Here is a 16,794-nt window from a genome sequence, read left to right as displayed (position 1 = left end):
TTAGAGGTGAGGTGAGGTCAGCACTCAGCAGAGAGGAAATAACTGGCCTTGGCTGAGAGATTTTTATCAGAAGCAATGCAGCAGGTGCTTTGAGACTCAAACAACAATGTATAAATGCCTTTCCCATCCTCTATAGCCAAGACAGACACAGGACAGGGGACTATTTTCAGTCTAGAAGAAGGCTCACCCTTACTGCAAACATTTCCACCGAAATGGAAGAAGCTGCACCGTGGCTCGGGGAGGACAAGTCTGGACAGTGATGGTCAGTTAGGCATGTGAGAGGGAGCCTGGGCTTTTCTGAGGACTGGGAGGGACGCTGGAAAGGAAGGAAGAGGGGAAACTTCTTGGTAGGCTTTTTTTGGGGGAGGTAGTGGCAGTGGAAGTCCTGAATGGATGGAATCCACGGCTGGGGGAGCTCGCGAAAATCCTCTTTGCCTCTTTCCCATCGGAGGAACAGCTCTGGCCAAGGACCGGTAGTAACTGAAGATGTAGTCTGCGAGTAGGCGGAGAATTCCGCCCCCTGGGAGCAGAGTGGCCAAGCTCCCTCCCAGCCTCCAGGAGCGGGGGAGGCGGGCTGAGTTTGGTGGGAAACGTTGTAATTTCCTTTTTTTACTTTCACGGGCGAGTGTGCAAAATCCAGAATGGATGTCCTCTTTGTAGCCATCCTTGCGGTGCCACTTATCCTGGGTAAGTCCATGTCTCTCTGGAACTTTTGCTGCAGGTCTTCTACCATAAATTGGGTGAGGGGAAAGGGAATAAAAAGTGAGGAGAGGGCGAGAGGTGGATTGTGGTAGGGAGTCGCCGTGCTTTCTCATCTGTGCCAGAGTCCACGGTTGGGGGCAGAGTGGAGATCTGGGCAGCTGAGCCAGGCAAGGAGCAGGAGAGCAGAATCCTTGTGTCAAAGGCGAGAAGGCTGATGGAGGATGGAGCCCCAGACGCGGGAAGGGCCTAGCAAGACTGAACTCAGCTCTCCATCACCACAAAGTTGAACAAGAGAGGGATAACACGGGAGTGAAGGAGGGGGGGCGTCTAGGAAGGGGAAGGCGGGGTCCCTCCTTGTCCAGAGAGTTGGAGAGAGAACTTGTATTAGTAAGAATGTGGCCATCGACGGGGGGCTGGCTTTCAGGGTTTGGAAAACCAGCTGCCATCAGTGACAGTGTCCCAAGAGTGGCTTGGCTCCTTCCCTCCTTTGTTCCCTAGTCTGCCAGGTGTGTCTCATTGTTTCCTTTTCCTCTGGATTCTTGTGTCATTAGTGTTTGGAGGGAAAGCAAGCAGGGAGTTCTGGGAACTTTTTAGCAGGAGGCCTGGAGTTCTTGATTCCCTCATTTCAAAGCCACATATTTTTAGTTCTGGAAAGGAAGAAAAACTAATGGAGATGGGTCATTTAGTTCAGCTGACTCATTTTAAGAAAGCGGATGTCAATGGCTTGTTCAAAGTTCTTCTCCTAGTTAGCAGTGAGGCTGCACTAGAACTCCAATCCAAATGCCTGCGGGTGTGTGTCTCTTCCTGGTGACAGACACTGATAGGAGAAGGACTCTCGCCAGCACAGTAAAGTGTGCAGCCCACCCAGCAGAAGATGTGGTGTTTTTAACTTCTGGTCTCTCTCTTCCTACTTTTCTTAGGTTTAGTTTTCCCTTTGGGTTTATGGTAGGTGAACAGACCTGTTTTCTGTTCTGGGAGTTGCCGGGTTGAAAGGCCTCATTACAGACCCAGAGCTGCGAAGACTGAGAAAGGTTTAGGGGTGCAGAGGCAGGGAGTGAACCCGACCGTTGGAGGGGAGGCAGCAAGCGAGCAAGCCTGTAGAGCTGGTGTCAACTTCAGATGTCCTGTGGTTGCCAAGGCGTTCCAGATGCTGGACCTATGGTTCTTGTGCCAATAGGACAAGAATATGAGGACGAAGAAGGACTGGAAGAAGAGGATTATTATCAGGTGGCCTATTATTACACAATCACCCCCAATTATGGTGAGTACGTGAAAGGCTCTGACTGCTGGGGGGTGGAGAGGGGCTTTGGGGAAACTTAGCTTTGAGACTTTGCCCTTTGCTTTGCAACAAACTGGGCCAGGGAGAAATCTGGCTACGAACAAAATCTGTCAAGACTCAGGATGCTATTTTTCAGGGGAATGCCTTAATTCTTTGGAAAATGGCTGAAACCACTTGACATTTTTCAAATTTGTAAATGATTTTAGATACCAGATTGAAAATATACAAGCATACAAATTCACAAACAGTTTTGACATTAAAGTTCATTAGAGTTGAATTATACCAATACATTTTACAACCTGAGCAAATCAAACTATTCTAAACAGGTTCTTCCCCTTTCATTTCTGGATCTGGAGTTGCCCTGCTCCTTGGTTACTACTGATTTTTTTTTCTCCTCCACAGATGACTTTGGTGTGAATTTCACCATTGATTACTCCACGTTTGAGCTGGAGGACAGGTTGGTGAGTGACCTCTACACTCCCAACGGTCAGGATACATCACAGTTGCAAAGAAACTGGGCCACGTTAAAATGTAACTGATTATCAGGAATAGGAATGGTTTTTAGATGAAGAGAAACTAGGAAGTGGGTCCAGAACAAATCTGTGAATCATAGCTGGGAAGGAAGCAGATCTGCTGAGACACTGAGGAGGGGGTGGTTCTTGAGCCAAGGGGCGAGGGGGCTGGGAGGGGTCCAGGGTGCAACGAACATGGGATAGGGAGGGTCTCTGGCCTTAACCAAGTCTTTGTGGGGGGGGGGGGGGGTCAAGGGGTGAACTCTGCATGGAGATCCCTAAGGATGCTGGATGGAGATAATTCTGTTTCCTAATCCTCCTGAGAACAGGGCACATTAGATAAGGAGGTGACAACAGAAGCAGTAGAAACCACCATTAGTCTTGGGACAGAAGGCGCAGACCACACGAAGCCTGTAACTGTGAAACCAACAACAATGGATACAGTGAAACCAGCAATGATGGATACAGTAAGTTGACTGGGAGATGGGTGGAAGAGAGGAGATAACCCTGAGCCATGGAGGTGGAGAAGCCAAAGGGGTGGCCTAGCAGGCCCCGGTGGAACTAAATAACTCCACTACATTGCAGGTTTTCATTTCAACTTGGCCATGATATCTTCCCCTGAGATTTAATGCCAACCTTAGATAGAAAACACTGGAAAAACTGGGTTCACTTAAATTTCAGTTTGATAGTACTTGCTATATAGTATAACCTATTCCTGCGGCTGCAAGGGTGCTGATGCTGATAAAAAAAATAAAAGAAAGAAATCTTTGATTCTGTTACTGCCCTCAAGGAATTTACAAAACTGGAGTTCTCTTTTATAAAGCATTTAGAACAAAATGAAAAAGCATGTTACTCATAAGTTTGAGAGTATACAACACAGGTAAGTGCTTTAGCCAGTGAAAGGAGAGAGACCAGCATAGACTAATGTGGGAGGAGTTTAGGAGGTGATTATGCTTGAGATTCACCTTGAGGAACAGATGAGCTTTTGATTGGTGGGAAGTTATGAAAGGATGGAAGCGATCAGGAGGAAAAATACAAGAGTGAAAGAGCTGACCAGGCGATGGGCACAGAACAAGCTTGGTAGACAGTGGAGAGGGTGCAACTGAGGGAGACTGTAGAGGGCAACACTAGGAAATTGGGGGGAAAAATCAAAGTTTTACATTTGAAAATTTAAAGATACTTTTTAAAAAATATTTATTTATTTATTTATTTGAAAGGCAGAGTTACAGAGAGGCAGAGACAGAGAGAGAGAGAGGTTTTTCCATCCACTGGTTCACTCCCCAGATGACCACAATGGCTGGAGCTGTGCCATAATGAAGCCAGGAGCCAGGAGCTTCCTCCAGGTCTCCCACACGGGTGGCAGGGGCCCAAGCGTCTGGGCCATCTTCTACTGCTTTCCCAGGCCAGAGCAGAGAGCTGGATCTGAAGTGGAGCAGCCGGGTCTCGAACTGGTGCCCATATGAGATGCTGGCACTGCAGGTGCCAGCCCCTAAAGATGCATTTTTAAACATTCAGGCAGCAGTTGTCGGCCCCTGCCTGACCAGCCTGCCCACTGCTTCCTTGCAGCATATTCAATAAATTTAGCTCCACCAAAAACCAATAATAAAATAAAAATATTTGCTTGGTAATTTCACATATAGCAAGATAGGGCCAAATTCTAGTCTGAAGTGTCAGGCTGAAGTATGAACTAATGAGCAACAGGGAGCCTAGTATGTTCTTCAGAGTGGTAAAGACAGGATGAACAAAACCGTTCATCTCATTGTAGGCAGGATGCAATTCAGTGGCGACAGATGCATGAGATTTGTCTTGTTCCAGAAACAATCTGGGAAAGGCCTAGACTTCAGGACTGGCATTATGAATGGAGGGGCAAAAAATAAGAAATATTTTGAAGGAAGTGTCATGCTTAAGTGAAGAATAAATGAAGAGAGTTAAAGTAACTTACTGGTTTTAAACACGGGTGTCTGGGAAAATGGCCAAAATGTGAACTGCGGGTGGCCAGGGTGGTTTATGAGGGACGTTAGGAATTTGGTAGCTGAATTTATGGTGACAACCCTATTAGGGTGTCTTCAAGGTAGTTGAACTGGGTCAGGGTTGGAATTCTAAGTACAAAGTGACAATTACAAAAGTAAATGCACTCAGCTGAGCCAGTACACAGAGAAAACCAGAGGCCAGCGAGTGTGCCTGCAGTTATAGAAGGAAGAAGAGGAATGAAACAAGGACATGGAGAAGCAGTGACCGGAGGGTAGGCAGATAGTGTGTATTATAGGGCCTGAACCAGAAAGTTTATTACAACCAATCAAAACCCACCAAGAAGCTACGGAGGGTGTCATGGGTAACCCTGACGAAGGCAGTTCTAGCTGAGTGGCTGGAGAAAAACTGGATTTTGTGGAGGTGAAGAGGGGGTACATCATGAAGAAATGGAGACAAGAACAGACAAACAAGTGAAAAACATGGTAAGGAAAAACGAGAAGCAGCAGCTGGAAGGGCAACAGCCCCCCAAGCAGCCTGGAGGGAACTGGATGCAGATGGGAGGAGCCAGCAGGTATCAAAAGCAGAAGATTGACAGGAGGGACAGTTGTACATTCCCTGAGGACAGAAATCATGTCTTTTTGCTACTCCCTCTGTGGCACCTAGCACAGTGACTAGCATAGTGGCGTGCATATGACAGATTTTTAACAATTTCATTGAATTGAGCCGGGGACTCCCTGGCATAGTCAGGGATGGAGGAAAGGCGTGGAGGAAAGGACTCCCAAAGTGAGGGGGAGGAGGGCTGGCCCACAAAAAAGAGGTGGCCCTCCTTCTGGGGCTGTGGGGAGGGGTAGGAAGGAGGACACTGGCCTACTGTCAGAGATGTCTGTATTTTAGCAGAGTCCAGTTCTGGATGGTGCTGTGTCCGGTCTGCGGAATCCTGTTTCCCTCCTCCTGCCGTGCGTCCTCGTTCAGGGAGGGATGTATTTCATGTAGAAGGTGAGACTACAGCCACTGGCCTTGGCCCAGTGTGAGGAGTCATTCCAACCAGGATCTCTGGTTTCTTGCCTGATCCATTCTGAGCTGATTCAAGCAGGGGAAGAGGGGCTGTGTTTAGGAAAAATCTTAGAGTCCTAAAGTTGGGATGTTGGGGCAAAGCCTTTTGTGGTAAGAGTCATGAATTTTTCTGAACTGGGAGGCCCTCAGCAGCTCTAGGAGCAGAAGCAGGTGGAATAGAGAAAAAGCCCCAGGGTTTCGATCTGTGTTGAGGAATCAGAGCTGCTTCCAGCCTGGCCTTATTTCAAGGCAGGTAGGTGCCAGAGGGCAAAATGGGTGGGTCCTACAACCTGGTAGAGATCAGGAGGCAAAGTTCAGAGGCAGAAGGAAGTGGCAGTTCTCAAATGTACAGGAACATTGTGGAGAAAAGAAGGGAAGAAAAGCTGTATTACAGAGAAAGAATTTCTAAATAAGTATGGTGGGTGAAGCGATTTAACAGGAGGAAGGAGGAGAGGAGGGGATGAGTCTTTCCCAGGAGATATCTCAGGGAAATCCCAGCTCAGAATATGAAGTCTGGGGGTTTTCATATGGGTGTGTGGCACGGAGGGATTTTCTGGGTCCCTTGACTCTGGCTGTCTCCCCCTCCCTCTTCCTTTGCTTTTTTTTTTTTTTTTTCCTTAGGTGAGAGAATGCTGCTATGACTCTTTGGATGGGGGCCTGGCAAGAGAAAATTGGAAGATAAAATATATAATAAATGAAATAATCTGGTTACTGTCTATGCCTTGATGGAAGTCTGTTCTAAAATCACAGCACTCAAAGGAGCACCAGGACTTGGGGGCGGGAAGGGTGGGGTCCAGAGGAGATGATGACACTGGAAGTGGACGGGAACTAGGACTGTAAATAGGAGGGGAACTATGGGCTGGAATAAACTTGGAATCTTGTGAAGAATGGAGACGAGTCACAGACAACAGGCTGTCTCACAGCTCACAATGCCACTGTTTTATCTTATTAGATATGGTACTGAGATTGTGTATTTTGGAGAAACAGGCTTAAGGTTTATTTATAAACCTTGTTTCTTCTTATAAAACAAGAATGTTGTTAAACACAGATGACAGATAGAGAAAATATTCACCCCACCCCATGTCCAACAATGTACCTCCTGCAGTTAGTAACTACGGCAGGGATATACACGCGTAATTTTTAAAAAATTATTTATTTTTAAAATTCTCTATCCTCCGGGCCCTACTCAGAACTGGACTGCCCCCTTGCGGGCGCTCCGATGTCACATCTCGAACCACGGAGTCCCCGGGCCCCGCTCTCCTTCGCCCCATCGCACCCCTTAGATTACTGCCAGGGGTAACGAATCAGCGACCTTCCAGTTACTCCACACTCTGGACTTGCTGCCCTCAGGCCTTCAAAGCCTTTCGACTCTTCTCCAGGGAGTCAATGAAGAAAATGTAGTTGGACAAAGCGAAAATGGAGATCAGGGACCTACCCCACGCCGTTCCCTGTGCTCAGAATCAGGATTTCGAGCGCCGGGCCCGCGGAGCCCGGGCCGAGAAGTCAGGAACCACCGAGACCGGCTTTGACCTCCAGAGTCGTGGCGGGCTGGCATCCGAGCTGGTAACGTGCGTGGCAGGTTATGTAAGGAGAGGGCTGGAGGAGCCGCCCCAGCGGGAGCCCGGGAGAGGACTCGGTGTTCTCGGCCGCAGTCCCCACCCTCTTCACCCAGCGGGGCAGGAGGCACCCGACTTAGAGGAGAAGGAGGAAGGGAGGGTGACTCCTCGGGGAGTCACGAGGGAAGGGCCGCCCGGGGAGGCAGCGGATGCACAGTGTCACACATCCATTCTCCCGCACACGTTGCAGACTCCAGGCACTGCGGGTTTCCACGTGCTGCGCTCGTGAGCGGAGGCGCTCGGAGGGCGCAAGAGTTGGGTCCGGAGGCGGAACCGGGGGCTCCCCCGGCCGGGGCACGCGCCTCCAGCCGCACCACCAGTGTCTGAACACCCGAGCCATGTGTCTCCCGCGCATCACCATCCTATTTAAGGCCACCGGCTCCGCCCTTACCCCTCACCCCCACCCCGCTTCCTCCTTTTCCACTCTGTCTCCAGCCTCCTCCTTTTCTCATCACCGGGTCCTCTCCGGGAGCCGCATGTGGGGGCGGAGCACGGAATGCTGCCCTTCCAGCCAATCGCCACGCGGCTGCTTCTCCGTTGGCCAGGCCCCTGGCTGCCGCAGCAAATGGACTGTGGACTTTGCTAACGAGAATCACGTGTTCCCGGACGGACGGCCAATGCGGGCGCGAGATCTGTGTACGCAGGGGGAGGCACGTGCCGAGCTGCACGTGTCTGGGAGGGGGGAAGGGGCGGGACCCGCGGAGAGGGAGCCGGAGGAGGGTTGCCAAGACCGGCAGGGACTGAGAAGGAGCCGGAGACAGAGCCTGAGCTGAGTCGGCCGACCCAGGTAAGGGGACTCGGAGGACGAAAGGCAAGCTGCCGGGGAGGGCTGGACGGAGGTCCTGGTTTTAGGAGGGATTGCATCACCTGGCAGGCGCGACCAGAGGGGGACCGGCGTAGGGATCCCGCTCAGCGAGGGTGGGAAAGGGCAGGAGGCCAGGCTCTCTGGGGGGCGGTTCCTGGAGGGACCCTGGAAGGGTCCGGATGCCCAGATTCCACCGCTCCGCTCGCCGTGGGTGCAGGCTGAGGAACACCGGGCGGAGGGGAAGATGTCAAGTCGGGTTCTACCCTGAACTGACGGCAGAAAAGAACAGGTTGTGTCAGACTGAGACCCGATCTGCAGGGGCCAGGCAGGCACTCCCGGTGTGTTGATGGGCGGAGGTGGGGGCGGGGGAGATGCCTTTTCCTATTGTTTCTGAGACGGGTTATACTGCGGAGCGAAGAACCCCGTGCAGTACACCCCAGTCCTTTTGACTCTGATCTCAGATCCCTCGCTTTGCTCTTCAGTTGCAGGTTCCGATCTTTGGGTTCCTCCAGGAGCTGCTCTCCTGCCCCTGCTTCTGGACCTATGGATTCTCCGTCTAGCGTTTCTTCCTATTCCTCCTCCTCTCTCTCTTCCTCTTTTTCCACCCCCTCAGTGAACAGTGACTTTGGCTTTCCCTCCGACAGTGAGAGGGAGGACAAAGGGCCCCATGGGCCCAGGCCAGACACTGTTGGGCCCAGGGGAGTTGCTCGACCCAGCCCAGGTCCTATCCGCTGCAAGCATCGACCCAAGGTTTCCAGTAACCAGCATACAGCATCTCATCCCGAGCAGCGGGGCTTGGCTTCTCCCCTGGCAGGATCTGGCGGCAAAAGATCAAGAGATGGTGAATCGGAGACCAGTCTAAACATCCAGGGTTGCACCACAGAGGGAGACATGCTCTTTGCTCAGAAGGTAAGAGAAAGCAGGAGAAATGAGATAGTGCTGGGGTGGCTAGGCACCCGGTTGGTTGATAAGGACGCGAAAAGCATAGGCTTCCAGATCTGGAGTGCAGGAAGAATCACTACTGGCCTGAGCAATTCTTGGTCTCCTCATAGCTTCTGTCCTGGCTTCTTACAGTGTAAAGAGCTCCAAGGATTCATACGCCCCCTCACAGACCTACTCAACGGGCTGAAGATGGGTCGCTTTGAGAGAGGTAATGATCTGATTGGTTGCATTCGTTTGGACTAGGTTCCTACCCTCTCCCCTTTTAAATGTGTATTTTCTTAAGTTTTTGGTGCCTGTATTTTTATTTTTTTATTTTTTTACTTTTTGACTTACTTCCAATGAATCAACTTCAACCTCCTGTTCTTCCTTTATCCAACTACCGGTTTGGATCCCAATCCTTGATCTCTCCTCCTCCTGATTTCAGGATTGAGCAGTTTCCAGCAGAGTGTGGCAATGGACAGGATCCAACGTATCGTAGGTGTTTTACAGAAGCCACAGATGGGGTAAGTCCCCTTAGCTCTTTCCTCAGTACCTCATATACCTCATACGTGGAGATCTCTCCACTTCTGTCTTTTCTCACACTTAATGGCTTTCTAAGAATGTCCTTTTCACAGGGAGCGTTATCTAGGAACCCTGCTTCAAGTAGAAGGAATGTTAAAGACTTGGTTTCCTCATATAGCTGCGCAGAACTCACCCCTGGGTGGAAGCAGGCATCAGCTAACCAAGGTAAGAACTGACAACTGGAGGAAGTGGCAGGACAAAACCAAGGAAATGAAGTGTACACACAGAAATGGGCTCTCCATTCCATCCTCTCTGTCCCCCCACCCCTAAGTTTCTTTTCAGGAAAGGGAGTGCCTAAACTTCCTGCATTGTCTTGAAGGACACTGCATTCCCACATGTGTTTTGTTCTACTTTGTTTGGATCACTGGGGAAAAGTCTATGAAAGTTAATACTACCCCTCATGTTGCAGCCAGTCTGCTTTCTCTGTCTCCTCAGAAGCCTTTTGCTTGGCAAACTGACTGATATAGGAAGGTGCCTCTGCTTCTCTCTGCAGTTCCTTTCTGCCCTGTTGCCACTAAAACTTCCTTCTCCCTCCTTTCACTCTTGCCTAATTATCCTTGCACCAAACAATCTGGAAGCCTATGAGTTTACACTGAGTTTCAAGAATTGGTCTTAAGAGGTACATCACTGAGGGTGGGGGAGAATGCACCCATGGGGGAAGGTTGAGTAGATTTCTTTGACCTGGTGTGGAAGCGACCTATTTTCTGGCTCTTCAAATAATAGGGCATTTAGAGGACATCCAAATAATAGAGAGAGGAGAGACTCCTGTAGATAATGGCCAGTCCGTGTTTTCAGTCAACCAGTTACTGCTGTTGAGAATAACCGACTAAAATATAAGCAGCAGGGTCTTGCCTATTAATTTACATATTTTGAATATCTTATTGTAGAAAATTAGAACTTAAAATACAGAGCCTGGGAAAAAGATGTTTCCAATTAAGAATAGGCTTTTCTTTAAGGAAATTCTAAAAAAGGAATTATTTATAAATAATGAAGCCCAATGGGACTCTTTGTTTTATTCTGTTAATCTTCTGACTATCCAGTGCCTAATGTAGTATGTAGTACATAAGTAGGCCCTCTACCATGTGTTGAATAAATGAAAGTATAATTTGATTACTAAAAAATTTTACTTAATCCCAGTCTGGCAAGAACATGTCTGTTACATAAAACAAGGTATGTTTGCATTGCAAAGGAGAGCAAAGGTTTAAGCAACCAGCTGGAGGTAAAATCTGAACATGTTCTTCACAGTTTGTTTCTCACTTACCCCCTCTCTTAGCATCTGTCAGGCCTTCACAGTGACTCAGCTGCTTCCTCTCCTGCACTTCCAGTGGAAAAGATGGGCCACATGCAGCTAGAACATCTGGTTTTGAAACAGCCTTGGCACCTCACAGAATGGCCAGCTATGAACCTCACCTGGATCCACACCACTCCCATCTGCAACCCCCCTCTAAGTTCCCCAGGTACCATCTCCTTTAGCCATGGTCCTTTAGGCACTGGAACCAGCATTGGTGTCATTCTTTTGCTCCAGCATGGAGTGCAGCCCTTCACCCACTCTGCCCCAGCCACTCCAGTTCCACCTACTATAGCATCTCCTGCCAACCCTGGTGAGGCTAAGAACCTATCTGGAGAGGGGCCTCGTTGTCACAGTTTGCCAGTAACTCTGTCATCAGACTGGGGCTGTACCCCCTCCTCTCCTGGTCTACCCAGCGTGGCCAAAGAGACAACCATAGGACACTCAGAGCAGCCGATGGGAAGCCATCCTCCAGTTGTTCCTGATTCCTGTCTCAACCCCTAACACAGGGCATGTAACCAGCCTCTGGAATTTCTATTTTTTGTAAATATATGTATCTATGTTTTTTACTTTCAATGTGTGATTTGTGTTGAAGGAAGAAAAAACCTTTCTGATTAAAGAATTTTTACTTAAACAGTTTGCTGCCTCAAGTACCAGTCTTTATCCTCAGAGCTACAGAAAACAAGAGGGAAGGGAATGTTCGCAAACATGGAGCTCCCCCAAGTCAGAGTCTGGATGGGACAGTGTTAAGTGCTGCGAGAGAAAGGGGAAGGGAAGTACCCTTGGGACAGTCACAGGGCTCAGAGTTGGACTGAGTTTTTGTTCAGGCTCAGAGACTAGTACCTTTCCCTTTGTGTCCCGCCCCTGTGTAACTTTCCAGCTGGCCCAGACTAGCAGGTTCTTCTGCTCTGAGATCACTCCTTGCTTCTTTGAGAGCTGTTAACACTTGTGGGTAAATGCATACATACCTTCTGTGTCAGACGAGGGGCGCAAGAGCCAAAGCAGCTCCTGTGACAGCCGGTTTTGAAGAGGGAGGGATGCCCTAGAATTGCAGAGTTGGGGGTGCTCAGACACAGGACTTCATCCTTATTCAAAAACCTGCAGCTGCTAGACATACGCTAGACTAAAGAGACAAAAATGTAGTCCATGAATGTATCTCTACGACTTCCTGTGTATTTTTCTGACTTATCCCACTTTCTACCCAAAGCATTTTCCCTCCTCTCCTAAGCCTGTGTAGTGCATCAGACCAGTCTGTCATCCTAGCCCCTGCTTATTGGCTCCTTGGCCTGTTTGTCATAGCTAGTCATCCATCATTCCCCCATTTTTCACGTCCTGTTTTCAGTGAATGACTGTCTTCCTTTATTTCTGAGAGTATGACCTTCTTTCTAAGGAAAACCTCTCCATTTGTGCCTTTGATTCTCTCACTTGTGAGACTTCTGCTGTGGCACATATCCTTTCTTATGTCGTAACTCCAGTCTGTTCCCCATAGTGCTAACATTTCTCCAGGAAGTGGAATTAGGTCCCCCTTGAGAACGTCTCAGCCTCACTGGCCCCATTCTCTTCTGTTCTCTATAATTCTTTACATATGCTTTCTGGTTCCCTTCTGACACTCAATCGTTAACACCTTGCAGTCTGTCACACTGCTGCACCTTCCAGTCACTAATGATCCCAAAGAACCAGTGTAATGCAGCTCACACCCAATCGCCGGCTCAACCCAGGGACCCTCCCGGAGGCTATGTACTCGATGCTCCCTGTATCACCTGACACTGCTGATACTGCCTGCTGAAACTCTCCTCCAGTGGATCCTGTGACAGCAGCCTACCCCGATTCTCTTCTTACCTATCTGGGAGCAACTAACCATTCTCTAAATGGCCTCAACTTCTGCCTACTCCCGAGCATGGGTGTTCCCCTAGGCTCAGGCCTTGGCCCTTTTCCCTGTTCTTTCACTTGCAAGTTTCCTATTCTTCCCTGGCTTTAATTATTGCCTCCACTTAGGTGACTGCTAAAACTTCATCTCCCAGCCCAACCTTCCCCTGAGATGGCATATTAAAGGTTTAAATTTCTGCGGGGCAGTTTTATTTACATATTTCATTAAAAAAACTTATTTATTTGAAAGGCAGAGTGACAGAAAGAGACAGAATTAAGAGATCTTGTACCTACTGGTTGACTTCCCAGATGGCCACAATAGTTGGTTCTGGGCCAGGCTGAAGCTCAGGACCTCCATCTGGGTCTCCCACATGGGTGGCAGGGCCCAAATACCCAATTCATCATCTGCTGCTTTTTTAGGTGCATTAGCAGGTAGCTGGATTAGAAGCAACAGTTTTGAACCTGTGCTCCAATATGGGATACGAGTATAACAAGCAATGACTTAACCCATTGTGCCACAATGCTGACCCCTATTTATATATTTGACACTTTAAACTCATTGAAAATTTCAGTGTTTTAGAGCCAAGGCATTTTTGTAAATAATTCAACCCAATCTCCTCATTTTATAGATGACTTGAACTATAGAAACTTAGGTGATTTGTTCAAGGTAACAGAATATGTAATACAGGATTCTTGGGTTTCCAGGGTGGTGCTTTTTCCAAGAGCATCTGTTAAATTACTCTTGGCTTTAAACATGTTCCCCTCTGCTTTTTTACAGTCTCCTTTTCTATTAGTGCTGTATACAGAATCGTCATTTCTCTAGAGAAACAGACTTCAAAGTTGGTGCTGTTTGGTCACCAAATCCTTTCTATTCTTTATTTGGAATATCTCTTAAAGTCTATTTCTTCCTACCCATTCCACTGCTGTAACTCTGGTCTAGACTTTCACTATAGCAATAGTCTCTCTTCCCTCTAGTCTCTCTTGCCTTACAACTAGATTAATTTTTCTAATACAGTGCTTTGCATGTCTGTCCCTATTCAAATTCTCCAAAGGCTCCCCACTGTTTTGAGGAAAAAGTCCAAATTACCTAGTCCCTCTTCTCTGTATAATTCCTTTGTTCTAGTTTCTTTAAGATTTTATTTCTTTGAGAGGTAGAATTACAGACAGAGGGGCCGGCGCTGTGGCACAGGTGTTAACGTCCTGGCCTGAAGTGCCGGCATCCCTTATGGGTGCTGATTTGAGTCCCAGCTGCTCCACTTCCTATCCACCTCTCTGCTATGGACTGGGAAAGCAGTGGAAGATGGCCCAAGTGCTTGGGCCCCTGCACCCACGTGGGAGACCTGGAAGAAGCTCCTGGCTCCTGGCTTCAAATCGGCACAGCTCCAGCCATTGTGGCCAACTAGGGAGTGAACCATCAGAAGACCTCTCTCTCTCTCTCTCTCCGCCTCTCCTCTGTGTAACTCTTTCAAATAAATAAATAATTTTTAAAAATTACAGAGAGAGGGAGATACAGAGAAAGGTCTTCTATCTGATGGTTCACTCCCCAAATGGCTACAATGCCTGGAGCTGAGCCAATAAGAAGCCAGGAGCCAGGAGCTGCTGAGTCTCCCATGTGGGTGCAGGAGCCCAAGCACTTGGGTCATCATCTACTGTTTCCCAGGCCATAAACAGAGAGCTGGATTGGAAGAGGAGCAACCAGGACAAGAACTGGTGCTGATATGGGATGCTGGCACTGTGGCTGGAAGGAAGCTTAGTCTACTATGCCACAGTGCTGGCCCCAACTAGTTTATTTAAATATATTATTTTTATTTGAAAGGCACACAGAGGGAGAGAGATCAATCAAGATCGATCTTCCATCTGCTGGGTCACTCCCCTAAATGCCAGCAACACATAGGGCTGTGCCAGGTTGGAACTAGGAGCCAGGAACTTCATCTGGGTCTCCCTTGTGGGTGACAGGAACCCAAGCACTTGAGCCATCATCTGCTGCCTCCCAGGCACACTAGTGGGAAGCTGGATCACAAGTAGAGAAGCGAGGACTTGAACAGGCACTCTAGTATGGGACATGGGAGTCACGGGCAGCAGCATAATCTACTGCACCACAATGCCCCCTTCCAGTTTTTTTTTTTTTAATTCATCCTGAACACTGTAAGCCTTTTTGCCTTGAAACTCTTTCTCATGTTGTTTAACTTGTCAAGCCTCTTTGTTTCTGTTATCTAAACTCTTTCAATGACTAACTCATGTCCCTCTTTTTTTTTTTTTTTAATTTATTTATTTGAAATGCAGAGATACAGAGGACAGGGAGAGACAGAGAAATCTCCCATCCACTGGTTCACTCCCCAGATGGCCACAATGGTTGAGACTGGGCCAGGCTAAAGCCAGGAGCCTGGAACTCCAACCAGGTCTCCCACATTGGTGGCAGGGGTCCAAGCCCTTGGGCCATCCTCTGCTGCTTTCCTAGGCACATTAGCAGGGAGCTGGATCAGAAGCAGCAGGCGGACTGCAACTGGCACGCACATGGGATGCTGGCGCTGCAGGCAGCAGTTTAACCTGCTGTGCCACATCAGTCCCTATCCCTCTCATTTTATTTTTTTTAAAGAGTTATCTATTTATTTGAAGCGCAGAGTTACAGAGAGGCAGAGAGAGAGAGACAGAGAGAGAGGTCTTCCATCTGCTGGTTCACTCCCCAAATGGCAGCAACGGCTACAGCAGATCCGAAGCCAGGAGCCTGGAGCCTCTTCTGGGTCTCCCACACAGGTACAGGGGCCCAAGCACTTGGGCCATCCTCTACCGCCTTCCCAGGCCATAGCAGAGAGCTGGATCAGAAGTGGAGCAGATGGGACTCGAACCAGTGCCCATATGGTATGCGAATGCTACAGGCAGAGGTTTAGCCCGCTGTGCCATAGCACCGGCCCTTATTTTTTCTGTTAAACATGACATATAGGTATTCTTTGGATCTTTATACTATCAAATGGAATCATATACATATACATATATATATAGTATAGAGTTTGGTATACAGTAGGCTCTCAAAAATGTTACTTTTCCCTGTCATTTCTTTCAAAGTATCTTCATATTGTATCCCATTTGATTCCTATGACAAATTTTGTGAGATCAAAAGTGCAGATACTAGTCCTATTTTACAGAAGAAACAGACTGAGTTTAAATCTAGCAAGGGCCAGATAGTAAATATTTTAGGTTTTACAGGCCACACATCTCTGTTGCAACCACCAACTGTCTGCTTGTGTAATTCAAAGCAGCTGCATGTAATACTGAAGCAAAGGAGTTTGACTGTGTTCCAATAGTTTTATTTACAAAAACAGGTGTTGTGGCCGGCGCTGTGGCATAGGGGGTAAAGCTGCCGCCTGCAGTGCCGGCATCCCATATAGGTGCCAGTTCGAGTCCCACCTGCTCCACTTCAGATCTCGCTCTCTGCTATGGCCTGGGAAAACAGTAGAAGATGGCCCAAGTCCTTGCACCCTTGCACCAGCGTGGGAGACCCAGAAGAGACTCCTGACTGCTGGCTTCAGATCGGTGCAGCTCCTGCTGTTGCAGCCAATCGGAGAGTGAACCAGAGGATGGAAGACCTCCTTTCTGCCTCTCCTTCTATCTCTCTTTCAAATAAATATAAATAAATCTTAAAAAAATAAAATAAAAACGAAACAGGTGTAGCTGGACTGATCCTTCAGGCAGTAGTTTACAGACCCCTGGTTTAAATGACATGCTCAAGTTCCTATGTCTAATGACTTGCCACCATATTATGCTGTCCCTTAAATAATTTATTTCGCACTTATTATATGCTACTACCTTGTTTTGCTAGTTGTCTTTATGTCTACATAGTATCTTCTTTTGGTCCAAGAGGTACTGGAATCATATCCACAGTACCTGGCACATTGTAGACACTCAATAAAAGTTCGTTTATAAGCATAATTCTGTCCCAGTCTAGCTTTATTTAGGTTCTTTGGACTTGGTTTACCCTAATGGGGAGAGGAGGCTTTTTGTTTTGGTTAGCATATCCGCCTGCGTGTGTTTGGGATGAGGGAATTATGTTCTCACATAGTCACAATATCTGAACTTGTGAGTAACCATTAAGCGGGTATGTAGAATAGCCTACAAGTAAAAGAAAAGGGAGCTTGTCTCCACAATGAGGAAAAAATAAGAAATATGTTTCTACTGGGTCTCAGCAGGAGGCAACAGCAAAG

The 16,794-nt window shown here is 48.1% G+C and overlaps 2 protein-coding genes across 14 annotated transcripts; both read left to right on the top strand.

The window, feature by feature from the left end:
* On the top strand, positions 1-6,233 carry C7H1orf54 (chromosome 7 C1orf54 homolog). Of its 10 annotated transcripts, none has more exons than XR_011390443.1 (7): positions 1-262; positions 661-687; positions 1,841-1,963; positions 2,384-2,438; positions 2,823-2,960; positions 5,359-5,460; positions 6,139-6,233. XR_011390443.1 is itself a non-coding variant. In XM_008264493.3 (7 exons), the coding sequence occupies exons 1-6, from the start codon at positions 115-117 to the stop codon at positions 5,455-5,457; spliced, it is 555 nt and encodes a 184-aa protein (XP_008262715.2). In that variant the 5' UTR covers positions 74-114; the 3' UTR covers positions 5,458-5,460; positions 6,139-6,233. The 10 variants fall into 10 exon arrangements, 9 of the variants coding, with proteins under 9 accessions (XP_008262715.2, XP_008262714.2, XP_069933850.1 ...); XM_008264493.3 differs by having other exon boundaries at positions 74-262; positions 1,880-1,963; positions 2,384-2,442; XM_008264492.4 differs by having other exon boundaries at positions 75-262; positions 2,384-2,442; positions 5,362-5,460.
* Positions 6,234-6,735: 502 nt separating this feature from the next.
* Positions 6,736-11,363, top strand: CIART (circadian associated repressor of transcription). 4 transcript variants are annotated; one of them, XM_017345911.3, is made up of 6 exons: positions 6,736-7,920; positions 8,421-8,847; positions 9,013-9,088; positions 9,305-9,383; positions 9,495-9,606; positions 10,715-11,363. In XM_017345911.3, exons 2-6 carry the CDS (start codon positions 8,482-8,484, stop codon positions 11,231-11,233), a joined length of 1,152 nt encoding a protein of 383 aa, XP_017201400.2. In that variant the 5' UTR covers positions 6,736-7,920; positions 8,421-8,481; the 3' UTR covers positions 11,234-11,363. The 4 variants fall into 4 exon arrangements, with proteins under 4 accessions (XP_017201400.2, XP_051713279.2, XP_051713280.2 ...); XM_051857319.2 differs by having other exon boundaries at positions 7,783-7,920; positions 8,583-8,847; XM_051857320.2 differs by having other exon boundaries at positions 7,829-7,920; positions 8,753-8,847.
* Positions 11,364-16,794: the final 5,431 nt, after the last annotated feature.

This window comes from Oryctolagus cuniculus, chromosome 7, assembly GCF_964237555.1.
Source record: "Oryctolagus cuniculus chromosome 7, mOryCun1.1, whole genome shotgun sequence".
Classification (NCBI taxonomy): Eukaryota; Metazoa; Chordata; class Mammalia; order Lagomorpha; family Leporidae; genus Oryctolagus; species Oryctolagus cuniculus.
Note: the sequence above shows the minus strand (reverse complement) of the source record. Positions and strands in the feature narration are given on the sequence as shown.